The 13842-nt window shown below is 42.2% G+C and overlaps 1 protein-coding gene across 8 annotated transcripts in view; it reads left to right on the top strand.

Annotated features, from left to right (window-relative positions):
• HERC3 (HECT and RLD domain containing E3 ubiquitin protein ligase 3) overlaps positions 1 to 13842 on the top strand; it is a 115571-nt gene that overhangs the window by 3880 nt on the left and 97849 nt on the right. For 7 of the 8 annotated variants that reach the window (XR_007407714.1, XM_049104822.1, XM_049104824.1 and 4 more), the window contains exon 3: positions 9365 to 9633. Coding sequence is in view for 6 of the 8 variants with exons in the window: in XM_049104822.1 (XP_048960779.1) it covers positions 9408 to 9633 (226 nt within the window). In the remaining 2 variants the exon portion in view is untranslated. Of the gene's footprint in view, positions 1 to 9364; positions 9634 to 13842 lie in introns of those variants that run through there. The other variant, XM_049104819.1, reaches the window with a different exon arrangement.

The following is a 13842-nucleotide window of genomic DNA, read 5'->3' on the forward strand; positions in this document are numbered from 1 at the left end:
ATGGGTGAGATGCAAGAAGCAGCAACACTACCTCAGTAGTACTTTGCATTTCTTTTATTGTGAAGTATAGTTGTAGGTATAAGATAGTATATGTAATATGTGTGCTAAGAAACAACAAAAAAAAGGACAGAAGCAGAACATCAGCCAAGCTATCGAAGCTCCCATTGTGCTTCTTACAGATTGTACCTTCCAACTCTCCTGTCTCCATAATCATTACCTTGTATTTTATATTTAATCAATTAATTAATTAGGTTATTTATTTATTTATTTATTTTTGCTTTTCTTCCTAGTTTTGCCAACACTGATGCTTTTATCTCCAAATGTTTGTTATACTTGTGTTGGATTTTGTAAAAATACATCAGTTTCTAAATTTTTCTGTAGCTCTTTCTCTCCCCTCAACATTGCTTTTAAGGGTTAGCTTCACTGGTGCTTGTAGAGTGCCTTTATTTTTCACTGTTATGCCACAGTTTATCCATTTTCTTATTGATGGACATTTGGGTTGTCTTTGTTTTATCTATTTCAAACAGGGCTAAAAAATGGACATCCAAAAAAAAAAAAAATGGACATCCTTGTGCATGTATATTGAGGTACATGTCTATGGGATTCTTGCTTCATTGTACACCAAGGTAGCCACTAGCCCTAAATGACTTAAACATTAAAATTAAAAATAATTTCGGTCCCCAAGTTGTTATTAACCACATTTCACATGTTCAGTAGCCACATGCAGCTAGTAGCTACCATATGGGACAGTGTAGGTATGCCACATTTCCATCTTTGCAGAAAGATCAGTTTGTAGGTTTCACCCAACTTCGTATCTCCAGTTCTCCGCATAGTGGAGGAGCCCTGTAGATGCTTGGTAAGTTGGAGAGTGTTGGTATATGTGTAGGAGTGAAATTGCCATGCTGGGGGCCTTTCACATCTTCACCTTTACTAGATAATGCCAACTTGTTTTCCAAAGTGGTTATGTCAATTTACGCTCCTCCCAGCTGTGTGTAAGAGTCCTGGTTGCTCCATATTTTTGGCTTGGCACTGTCAGACTTTTCAGTTCTTGCCAGGCTGGTCAAATGTCTTTTAAAGGCAGCCCACAGCTTACACAGACAGCGGAGAGATCATTCTTTTAGCTTCACAAAGCCCAGCACCAGTTAGTGAAGAAGGTACCACCTGTAATGGGATCTTCTGGGGAGGGGTAGAAATGGTTCCTGTGTTGGCTAAAAGAGTCAGAGAAACAGGGATCCCCGGGTGGCGCAGCGGTTGAGTGCCTGCCTTTGGCCCAGGGCACGATCCTGGAGACCCGGGATTGAATCCCATGTCCGGCTCCCGGTGCATGGAGCCTGCTTCTCCCTCTGCCTACGTCTCTGCCTCTCTCTCTCTCTCTCTCTCTCTCTGTGTGTGACTATCATAAATAAATAAAAATTTACAAAAAAAAAAAAATTTTAAAGAGTCAGAGAAACAAAGTCCAGCCAAAGTGGAGTGAACAGCAAGGAGTGGATTCTCATTATTGAAAACTTCTCTTTGCTTTCTGTGCCATTTCTGTCTGGTAGTAACATTTTAAACAATAAAGCGTGTCATCAGAATCAATCTTCTTTGTTGCAGAGTTAATTCTGCATTTGAATTTTGGCTCTAGATTTATTTCAAGCTTGGATTTGGGGAGGGCCTGCAGAGCACTGAAGCCTTGGACATTGCCTTTTCCTGCTGTTGAAAAAGACCCCTCTTCTCCCCGTACACCATTCGGGTAATGGCTTCTAAGCTTATTTGAAAGGACGCTTATCCCTATTATAAATGAGATTAGAAGTCCTGCCCGAGTGTTATTTAGGTTTCTGTGACTTTCAGACAAGGAATAAGAATCAGTCATTAGGCTGCTGTGTGCATAGCCTGATTAATAAGACAAAGTTTAGGAATTGCAGCTTATCTTTTAGCATTCAGCTTACTAGGACTGATAAAAAAGAGCTTTATCTACCTCCACCCCCCCCAGCCCCCCACCCAGAATTTAAAAGAAAAGCATGCAAAAAACTTTCTCCTAGCAACCTCAAATCCCCTTCATGAAAGTTATGGCAGATGGTGGTAGTGCTGCTTTGCTGTGGCACAGATTTGGCGGAACACAGCTAATGCTAACCACAGGGAGGAAGAAAGGAGTCACACCCCCACCCTCTTTTGGGAACTGTCCTGTTTGCAGAGGGTCTCAGGGAAGAGCACTAGGACTAGGGAGTAACAGTGGTACAGCAGTTAGCATTTGTTAGTCACTTAGTTCTGTATGTTGGGCATCAGGCTAAGCACTCTTTCTTCTCCCCATTTTAGAGACAAGAAACAGGAAACAGTGGCAAAATATCTTTCCCAGGGTTTCACAGCTTGCATGTGGTTAACTCAGGCTTGAACTTTAGTTCTTTTGACCCTTAAACCCTGCAGAGATTACCCTGAATCTTTTACCAAAAATAGATGAGGAGAAAGGCTGGGAAAAGTACCAGGTGTGACATCGAGGGAACGGAACAGAATGTCTTTCTTCCTTTTGCTTTGTGATGGGGAAGTAAGGCAGGAAAAGGAGGGGCTGGGACTGCAGTGGCTGGCGTAGGTGCTGAGCTGAGCCAGAGTGCGGTCCTGTCTTCTGCAGCATTGTTCTGAAGTGTGTGTTCTGAAAGGAAGAAAAAGAGTCAATTCCTCTAGGAGTAAGGAAGAGACAGTGAGTGAGGAAAAGCGGGTAGGGGAGGACCTGGGAGAGCAAAATGCCAAGTGATGAAGAACATTGCTGAAGCTAGACCTTCCACTCCAGTCGCTCCTGTGTTTTAGGGCTTTTCTAGGGTGTGCTTTTTTAGGTGAAAGCTGTGTTAATGGCTGCTTCTCTTCACTGCACTGAACTTCTCTCCTGAAAGCTAGATGATTTTAGTACCTCCTGCTATAGTTTTGGCAGAGCATCACAATGACCTAGATCACGTTTCTAATTAGAGTTACTAATCCATTCATGGGAACACATTTTATTTGTGGTTGCTCTTTTGTTACTTCTAGTAAGTAGTTGTTATTTGATTACTTGAAAATTCCATTACTATCACTCAGGTGGGAAGGATTTTTGAAGTTTTCATGAACAATAGTTCTATTTGTATTTTTGGAAATGAATGGTAGTTAAATCAGGATGAGGCCGTACATCAGGCTGCTTACTCAGGCTTGCTATTGGCCAGAGCACCCAGAGTTCGGCTGACTCTCAAGGACTGACTCATGCTAAACAAACTTACAAGAAGCTAATACATCCTGGATGCCAAATTAATAATGAGCAATAGAAATGCCAAGAAGGCTGGGACGTTTGGGTCAGCTGGTCATGGTGTTCTTTCCCCGTAGAAGCTACCTTGGAAACCAAGTTATTTAAGGTTGCTTGTTAATCATGGAATATAAGCAAGGCAAGTGGCTGGGTGAATTTAATGACTAATATTATGGAGTCTGATCTACCCACCACCACTGTTGGGCCGTGATTACTTAGCATTTCACAGGTTGACTGTAATGGTACCCATTCTTCCTGGGCAGTGCTGGAGACATTGGGGAGTTCTGACCCTTTGGCTATCCGTTTTATAGGTTCCTTATTATATGGCATAATGGTCATGAGCACAGACTTTGGGCCTAAAGCCAAACTCTGCTATTACCTAGTTGTGTGATTTAGTTAAGCCCTTTCATTCTCTGTCTCATTATCTCTTTCTTTTCTTTTATCCTTTTTTTTTCAGTTCCACTTTTTTTTTTTTTTCAAGATTTTATTTACTTATGAGAGACACAGAGAGAGGGGCAGAGACCTAGGCAGAGGGAGAGGCAGGCTTCTCACAGGGAGTCCGATGTGGGACTCAATCCCCGGACCAGGGATCACACCCTGAGCCAAACAGACGCTCAACCACTGAGCCACCCAGGTGTCCCAGTTCCACTTTTTTTAATCTATAAATTAGACATGATAATAGCAGCACCTGCCTCATAGAAGATTAAATGAGTTGATATCTGTGAAGCACATAGAAAAAGTGCCAGACTCAGAGAAAGTTCAAATTAAGTCTTACCTGCTGTTATTATTAATAACGTCATTAATAATGTCAGTTAGGACTTTTTTAAAATTTCAAGTGACAAATACAATTTGAACCATCTTAAATAAATAGAAAAGGGAGACCTAGACTATATACAGTTGATTTTCATTATTCATGGTAGTTATGTTCTGTAAAGTTGTTGGAAACACTGAGCTACTGCTCCTATTGAAATACAGGCTTAAAAAAAAAAAAAAAGATATACAGGCTTAGGTTCCTGCTGAGAGTCTCTGCTTAGCCAATCGGTATATAACCTCGTTCTGTGTGTGTTTATGTGTGTTTCTGTTTAGACACCTAATTTAGGGCAGCCCGGGTGGCTCAGCTATTTAGTGCTGCCTTCTGCCCAGGGCCTGATCCTGAAGATCCGGGATCGAGTCCCACATCAGGCTCCCTGCATGGAGCCTGCTTCTCCCTCTGCCTGTGTCTCTGTCTCTCTCTGTCTCTCATGAATAAATAACTAAAATCTTAAAAATTTTAATATATACTTTTTACAAGTGATTAATCATATACAATATTTCTTTATGACAAAACAGTAGTCAAGAGAATTTTCAACATTTTTCTGATCCTCAGTAATGCGACAGCGTGTTTCTTTGGCTATGCCTTCCAGCAGTGCTGTCCACTACACACCATAATCATCTCGTGAATCCACAGATTCAACTACTTCTCCATATTTTCTGTAGCTTCATTACGCACTATAGATGCTACTTGAGCACTTTCCACAGCTGCTACATGTGTAGATCAGTGAATTTCTTCTTCCTTAAGATATACCCTATTGATTTATTGACATTGAACTCACAGCTAACAGTCCTATAACTCATGGGTGAGTGAAGCTCATCTAACACATGTATTTTCTCTGTGAGGCACAGCACAGCCTTCTTGTACTTAACACTGGACAGGACCAGCACTGTGCTTGGGGGGCATTTTATTTTATTTTTTTAAATATTTTATCTGTTTATTCATGAGAGACCCAGAAAGAGAGGCAGAGACACAAGGCAGAGGGAGAAGCAGGCTTCCTGCAGGGAGCCCGATGTGGGACTCGATCTCAGGACCCTGGAACCCAGAGATCAAGGCCTGAGCCAAAGGCAGCCACTCAACCACTGAGCCATCCAGGCGCCCCTTGGGGCATTTTAAATAACAAAAATCATCAACAAAAATGATAAAAATCTGAAAATTGTGGCACTAAATAGACTGCAGAAAGACCCCTTATTTACAGTATGAGAATTGAATTACAAGAAGGCAGAATGTCCACTTGTTTAACTTTTGCTGGGAAACCTGCATGTAGGGTGACTCAAAAGTTTCACTTCTCTGCTTCTGTTTGAGAATGACTGCAGAGATGCTCCAGGTATTGCCCTTGGGGTACTCATACATTTTAGTGAGTAAGTAAATTCACATGTATGGAGTCCACAAATAATGCAGTTAGGAAAAGTGAAGGTGGGTGCTGGCACCAGGCAAGAAAAGATCCCCAGCTAAGCAACACTCTTGGAGCTCTTTCTGTCCCTTGTCTTTGAAACTCTGTGACTAGGAGAGTTATAATGGCTTACAGGTACCCTCATGTGGCAGGAAACAGAGCTTCCAGCAGTCTCAGTTATCCTTCAAAGGCAAAAGGCAGAGCTCTGTCTAGTCAGCTTCATGGGGAAGGACTCTGGCCCCATTGGGAGTGTGAACCTATCCTTGAACCAATCACAATGGCTTAGGGAACGAACGTTCTCTGATTGGTTTGCTGTGGGTCATGTCTTGTAGCTTAGGGGTGACCCTCTCTGACTGGCTTAGTCAGGGTTATGTGTATGGCTTGGGGGCTATTCTCTGATTGCCTTGGCCAGGGTCATGTTCACCCTTGTGCAAGAGAGGGGCGAGTTTGTTATTAAATGAAGAGGGACTTCGGGACATTGATAAAAGAGCAGTTGATAACACCCTTGAGGAATTTTTTTCAAACTCACCTTTATTATTCAGAAATACTGGACACATTGAGTTGCAGCTTTCTCTTATACTAAATACATTTCAGCCATGTCCCCTGCCCCCTGGTTTATTGATGAGTAGTGTTCCTTGTATGAATATACTGCAGTCTGTTTATACAGCCTCCTGTTGATGGACATTTGGGTTGTTGCCATTTTTGTTTAGTATGAATAAAGCTGCTGTGAGCGTTGTTTATAGATCTTTTTGCAGACATACAGTCATAGCTTCTTGATGTCATATTTTTAGACACACTGTTGTACTTGGCTGGTTAAGGGAATGGCTTAATGCTACAGCTGCCTAATCTCACCCATCATCTCTTAATTCTGATTAGTTTCACCCTCAGAGGGCAAATTTATTTTCAACTTTGCAGGGCATCCTGTATTGTATACTGACTACAATTAGTTATTCCGCAAGTAATTTTTGTGTTCTTGCTCCTGTTGGTGACCTGTAAATCTGCTTGGGTGGCAGCATAGCCTCAGTGAGTAAGACCATGGACCTTGGCACCAGGCCTAGATTCATAGCCTGGTTCTGACTCCTAGCTGTGTGACCTTGGGCATGCTTCTCAGTCTCTGAGGTTCGCTTTATCTGAAAATGAAGCTAAAAGTAGTACTTATGGTACAAGGTTGTTGTGAAGATGAAACGAGATAATGATATAAAATGTTCGTTAGCGCAGTGACTTGTATAGTAAGCTCTGTGATGCTGCTTATGTAATTATTGGTAGATGGGGTAAGAAATGTATGAAACATTACAAATGATGAAAAAAGTTAGGGAAATCTTATGAAAAGATCATGTGAGTTTGCTGGTCTTTTTTTTTTTTTTTAAGATTTTATTTATTTATTCATGAGAGACACAGACGCAGAGACACAGGCAGAGGGAGAAGAAGACTTCATGCAGGAAGTCTGATGTGGGACTCCATCCCCGGGATCATGCCCTGAGCCAAAGGCAGAGGCTCAACCGCCGAGCCACCCAGGCATCCCTGCTGGTCTTTTAAAATGTGTATCCTATGCCCCCTGCTCCACTTTGCATTTTATAATTAACTCAAAGAATAACAGTTAAGCTTAATGTCCTTTTAGTTCTAGAGTCTAGACAAGAAATAATCTTGGGAAGAAACAGAACTTTTTGGTTAAGAAAGCATTTTGAGATTCAGTTTTATATTTTATTTTGGGTTTTCCATGCCTTTCCAGAAAGAATAAAATAACATTATCACAGGTAGCCAAATAATATTCGATTGTATAGAAATACTCCATTTTGTTTATCAATTCAATTGACGAGTATTTGGGTTTATTTCTGCCTTTTGGTATTACAAGTAATGTTGCTGTGAACATTCATGTACAATTTTTTTTTTTAAGATTTTATTTATTTGAGAGACAGAGCACGAGCAGGGGGGAGGGACAGAGGGAGAAGCAGGCTTCCCATTGAGCAGGGAGCTGGATGCAGGGCTCCATCCCAGGACCCTGAGATCATGACCTGAGCCAAATGCAGATGCTTAACTGACTGAGCCATCCAGGCCCCCATTGGTTCAAGTTTTTGTGTGGACGTATATTTGCAGTTCTCTTGGATATATACCTAGGAGTGAAATTGCCAGATCATACGGTAGCTATATATTTAGCCTTTTGACGAAGTGCCAGAATGTTTTCCAAAGGACCTGCACATTTTTATTTCCACCAGCAGTGTGGAAGACTCCTACTTCTCCACATCCCCACAAACATTTGTTATTAGCTGTCCTTTTTGATTATAGCCATCCTAGTGAGTGTAAACTGGTAGAGAGTGATGAGATTTTGTTTCTGTTTTTATGAAAGGGAAGCATAAATTCTAAAAGGTAGTGAAACTTTGGACTGGAGTCAGCAGTAATCAGCCAGAAGTTGATTGAGTAGCTGCTAAATCAAAGAGATATGTTATACTGTGGTCCCTATTTGAGGCAGTTAAAATCTGGCTGAGAAGTTAAGTTACAAGATACAGAGGAAGTCTCCAGTCAAGGCAATATACTAGACTTGTCAGAGGCATGCAGGCTAATTGTGCCTGGAATGATCCCGAGACGCTTTTAGGTAGGAAGTGAAGCTTGACTGAGCCAGAAGGGTGTGTAAGAAGAAATGGCAGAGAAGATAACATTTTTCCCCCACTTTGCATTTTTGTTTGAAGTGGTGAATTATTTACTATCCGTGCTAACAGTAGGCTACCTAAAAGAGTTAATTATTTCAAAAAAATTTAAAACATGAAATCAGAAAACTCAAAATATGCAAGGAGAAAGGACAAGATGAAATTATAAGGATAATTTCCAGAATCTTGCTGCCATAATGGTTTGCAAAGATTGTTTTAGTGAGTCTCCTGTACTCGATATAAAACTTGCATTCTGTCTGTCTTTACTGTTCATTTATACAAACAAAATTTGTCTTTTTTGAAATTTTATTTATTTATTCATGAGAGACACAGAGAGAGAGAGAGAGGCAGAGACACAGGCAGAAGGAGAAGCAGGCTCCATGCAGGGAGTCCGATGTGGACCCCTCAATCCCGGGTCTCCAGGATCGCGCCTTGGGCTGAAGGCGGCGCTAAACCACTGAGCCACCTGGGCTGCCCAACAAAATTTGTTTTAAAAAATTTTAAACTCTTTGCGTGGTGGTTGGTTCGGCTGGCATCATGCGGTGGTGCTGTGGCGGCTCGGGGCGGCGCCTGCTCTCCTATACCGGGGCCCTGCTGGGTGAGGGGACGGCAGCCTCAGGTTGAGCAGGATGAGCTGCCCTTACAGACTAGAGTTTCTAATGTGCCCGTGACTCGCCTTTGGGAGCTGACCCAGCCCAGGGCGCGAAGGGGGCATTCGGCTGCCATTGCCCCCCCCCCCCCCCCCCCCCCCCCGCTCCACTGACCTTGGTGTCCTCCCAGACCCCTGGTCCTCGCAGGCTGATCCGCAGCGCCACCAGGGTGTTTGAAGATTTCCGCCGCTGTTACCCTTCAATCAAGGGTTTTGTTCATGCAGAGGATAACTCCTATCTGGTTGGTGTTGGGCAGATCCTAGGAACTTCCATCTAATTTCCCTGCATTAACCTATGTGAGCAGCTGTCAACTTACTGGAGGAAAGAAACTGCCCAGAAATTTTGAGATGCTTAAATACTTTCAGACCAATTAGACTTATTTAACGTGAATACTTGTTTTTATTAAAAGGATTCCAATAAAAATATTTTAAAATTAAAAAAAATTTAAACTCTTACTGAAACATATAAATAGCATCATTATAAATATTTTCAATGATATTAATATGTATTATTTTGAGATGCAGATTATCTGAAGAATAGTAAGGGGAATGTTGTTTTTTCAGTTGATTATTACTTAAAAGTGATTTTCTCTGACCTTTTTTTTTTTTTTAACCTTTTTTACAGAACTCTCTTCTAGGCTACATGACTCCCTGAAGGATAAAGAACAATGTTATGTTGGGGATATTGGTCTCTGGGCCAACCTGGGATCAGCACCAACCTGCAAGGGATTGTGGCTGAGCCACAGGTGTGTGGATTCATATCTGATAGGAGTGTCAAGGAAGTGGCCTGTGGAGGGAACCACTCCGTGTTCCTACTGGAGGATGGGGAAGTTTATACGTGTGGTTTGAACACCAAGGGGCAGCTGGGCCATGAGAGAGAAGGAAATAAGCCAGGTGAGTACACCTAGTCTGCTTCCATGGTTGGTGAGAAAGAGGGAAAGCTGGTTGGAGATGATCTATCTCACAGAATGTTTGTATCTTTTGAGAGGCTTTGGCCTGGTGCAGGGATCCTCTACTCTTTGGAACTTACGTGTTCAGTTCAAGTCTTTTTTTTTTTTTTTTTTTAAGATTTTATTTATTTATTCATTAGAGACACACACAGAGAGAGAGAGAGAGAGAGAGAGAGAGAGGCAGAGACACAGGCAGAGGGAGAAGCAGGCTCCCTGCCTGTAGCCTGATGGTACTTGATCCTAGGACCCTGGGATCATGACCTCAACCACTGAGTCACTCATGTGCCCCAGTTCAAATCTTTTTTAAAATTTTTTTTTTTTAATTTTTATTTATTTATGATAGTCAGAGAGAGAGAGAGAGAGAGGCAGAGACACAGGCAGAGGGAGAAGCAGGCTCCATGCACCGGGAGCCCGACATGGGATTCGATCCCGGGTCTCCAGGATCACGCCCTGGGCCAAAGGCAGGCGCTAAACCGCTGCGCCACCCAGGGATCCCCCTAGTTCAAATCTTTTGTCAGAAAACCAGACTTTCATTTTTTGTCTTATTAGTTAACATATGTAATATTACTGACCAGGGGAGGGAGGTTGACTAGTTAGTTTAGAGTTAAGAGAAATAGATTTTCCCCAGTAATTGAATGCTAAGGTATTATGATCGCTTTGTGGATTTGTAATCCTCATGCAGTCAATATCGGAAGCATGTTCACCTAATTTTTCCTCCTCATTGGGTGTTCATTTGCCAATTTTGGCAGCATGGTTGTGTTTAGCATTTTAGGCTAAGCACTGTGCTAGGTTCGAAGAACTAGATGAAAGGGAGGTAGTGATGATATGGCTTCAGAGAACCCCTGTGGAAGGATGTGTGAAGTAAGTTGAAGAATATGCTGGAGGCACCTGGGGGAGGGGATTCATTCTGCCTTTGGGGGTCAAGTAGGAAGCATGAGTAGAACTTCACCAAGTGTGTATGTGTATGAATGTGGCAGGAACACTCAGCTTATTGCACACACCTGAGTGTACCCTGTGATTGTTTATTTTTAAAGGTATAGGTATCAAGGCACAATCGTTGTTCAGGGAATGTCGAGTAGTGTGGCAAGGCTGGTGGTGTAGGGTGAAAGGAGATCTTTCCAGGACGGCGGAGACAACACAGTTAGGGTGAACTCTGGAGTCAGAGAATCCTAGTGGAGTCATTACCTGTCTCTGACTGTATTTCTGAGCCTCAGTTCCCTTTCCTGTAAAAAAGAGACTTCCTGGGCAGCCCGGGTGGCTCAGCGGTTTAGCACCGCCTTCAGCCCAGGGCCTGATCCTGGAGACCCGAGATCGAGTCCCACGTTGGGCTCCCTGCATGGAGCCTGCCTCTCCCTCTGCCTCTGCCTCTCTCTCTCTTTGTGTCTCTCAGGAATAAATAAAATCTTTTTTAAAAAAAGAGAGAGAGACTTTCTATTGTAGTGTAGCTCTTGATGCAATAGATTCAAATGGTAAAGACTACTCGCAAAGCTACCTGTGGCCTGTGAAGGCTGCCCTGCTCTCACCCTCTTGTCTGTCTGCTCTTTTACTCTGCCTTCCATGGTCGCCTGCCCTTCAGTCCCTCCTCCCACTCCCCATTTATGTCTTAGAACCTGCGGTGAGAGGATTCAACCTGGGGTGGCAGGTGAGAAAGGAAACAGAAAGCTTGCAGTCCAGCCAGAGCAAAGACCTGTGGGAGGCACCATGGTGAACGCATCTCAGTGCAATGTGACATTGTTCCAGTGGAGCCTCCTGACAGCTCCGTGGAGCGAGTGGTGGGTGGTTTATGGGCTCTAGGAATGAGTGAGCAGGAGCAGTCATTGCTTCTGCCTGCACATTGGGTCAGGCCAACGCCTCAGCCTGCAGCCACTCCCTGTAGGCAAGGCTGACTGATAACAAGAGACTTGAGCTAGAGGTGTGTCAAGAAGGCTTTTGGATTCAATCATAGAATCCAGCCTGTGTTTGTAATCTAAATTTGTAATAAGCAAGACCCTAGTGTAAATTACAGTAGATTCCAGAAATTTCTGTTGTTGGTTAAGCTTGTCTGTTAATTATAAACTCCATAGCAGCTGTGAAATAGTGCCTCTTTGAATGGAAAGATTATGTGGGTGGGCACCTCCCTCTCTTTAACTTTTTTTCATTGGTAGATGTGTTCTAAATTGGGGACCATTTGGGTTTATTTTTAATGAGTGGGAAAAAGAATGAGCTTGTTTTCTACATGTGTTTATTGAGAACTGTGACCTGGAGAGCAGCTAGGAATGGTGGCGGGGTGGGGGGGGGTGTGGAATGTCAGTGACAGACAGACCCTGTTTTTGTGAGATGTGCTGGCTCTAGCTCCCAGGAATGCTACCCCCCACCCTGTGCTGTTTTGGGGGCTGGGTGGGACTTGAGAGAAGACCACTTTCTCAGGATGCTTCTGGGGCAGTAGGCAGGTTTGTGATTTTAGGTTGATATCATTGGCCAGACCAAAAAACTTTGTCATATGAGGGATTAAAAAGAGTGAGGGAAAGGTGGAAACGAGGAGGTAGGGGATGCAATGGGATGAGAGTCTTCTGTTAGAACGTGCGCCGTGAGTCTGTCCTGCCAGTTGATCAGTTTATTTACTTTGTCTCTAACTGGCATGGTTGCAAGGTACACACATTCATTTTTTTGGAGGAATCCTATACCTTTGACATAGCAGTGCTATAAAGCACTCCACAATTATTATGAAGGGTTTCTTTTTTTCTTCCTTGAGAGCATCTAATAGTTACCCATTACTTTTGCTGTTCCTGAGGTACTCTCATTTCTCTTCTTTGTACTGCCCTTATGTGACCAACTTTGTACATGTCTCTGTGTGTGATGGGGATATTTTCCCAGCGTGTTGGGTAGCCTGGGCTTCTAGCTGAGGTGTGTCTCTGACTCATTCATTTGTGCTTTGTCCAAAGGAAAGGAGTCCTATGACTGCCAGAAGCAATTTTTTTTTTTTTTTTTATGGACAGAATATGAAAGTCCCACCTAAACTCAATGTCCAGCTTTTAAAAATAAAAGTACTGGCTCTAACTTTTGCATATTACTCTCCCATATGACTTTTCTCTCTTTCATTCTCCCCATCACATTGTAATTATCAACTTTACCAAATCTTCCCCAAAATCAGTGTTAGTTTCAGTGGTGAGGGCATTGTAGGATTATTACTAATTTCCTCATGTTTTTGCCTAGGAATTCATCTCATAATTTTTGAAGACCTAGAGTTACAAAACTACATTATATAGGAAGACCTGTGTGCTTCCTCTCCTTTTAATTTTTTTTATTTTTAATTTTTTCCTTTTTTTAATAAAGCAAACAAAGCATGAGTATTTTTCCAAAATATGATTTTTTAAGTGAAGTACCTAAACTATAACTGAACATTAAGCACATCTTAAAATATTTTGTTAAACTAAAATAGAAACTAGTTGCCCATAGGAAAAAAAATTCAAGAATTTTACCTTAGTTTACTCTGCTTCTTTTATTCCCATCCAGCCACATTGTCAGCACTGTATTCTTCAGCAGTCTCCTTTCCTCATGCATACTCTGATTTTTCATATTGGGATTTTAGCATCAGCTAATCCTTGTGTTATTAGGGTTGTCTGAATTTATGTAGACCTCTTCTAACCTTCCTTCCTATTTTGAGTAGGCAAGGACTGTGGTAGGTGCAATTATTTAATCTAACTTCACTATGTTAAATTTTTAAAATTCTTCATTGACATTCCAGAAAACCTTTTCATAGGAAACCTCAAGGGTAACCATTTATAAGCAGACTTAACATTTCTGTGCAGCCCTGTTTGATTTATATCTATGATTGGTTCCTTTTACTTCCTCCTGAGTTAGTTTCTCTTTCTTGCAGGTAATTTAATCCAATTCACATTCGCATTTTGTATTCAACCTAAGCATTTCCATAATGCCCATCACCATATGTAACAGCTCTCCCGCTGTTTGATAAATGAGGTTTATAAAGCAGAATATCTCAAAAGCATCCATTCCCAGAGCTATGGTTGCTGCTAACCCTGGTAGAAGTAACACTTTCAGCTAGCTTATCAAGTTCCTCTCGGGCGTCTGAAGGACACGGTAACTCTGTCATGTTAATCAGCTTTTGCCGAAAAGCAAAACTAGCTGAGCTGAAAGGAAATAGAAGACATCCTGT

The sequence above is a fragment of the Canis lupus genome, chromosome 32, assembly GCF_003254725.2.
Source record: "Canis lupus dingo isolate Sandy chromosome 32, ASM325472v2, whole genome shotgun sequence".
NCBI classification, from domain to species: domain Eukaryota; kingdom Metazoa; phylum Chordata; class Mammalia; order Carnivora; family Canidae; genus Canis; species Canis lupus.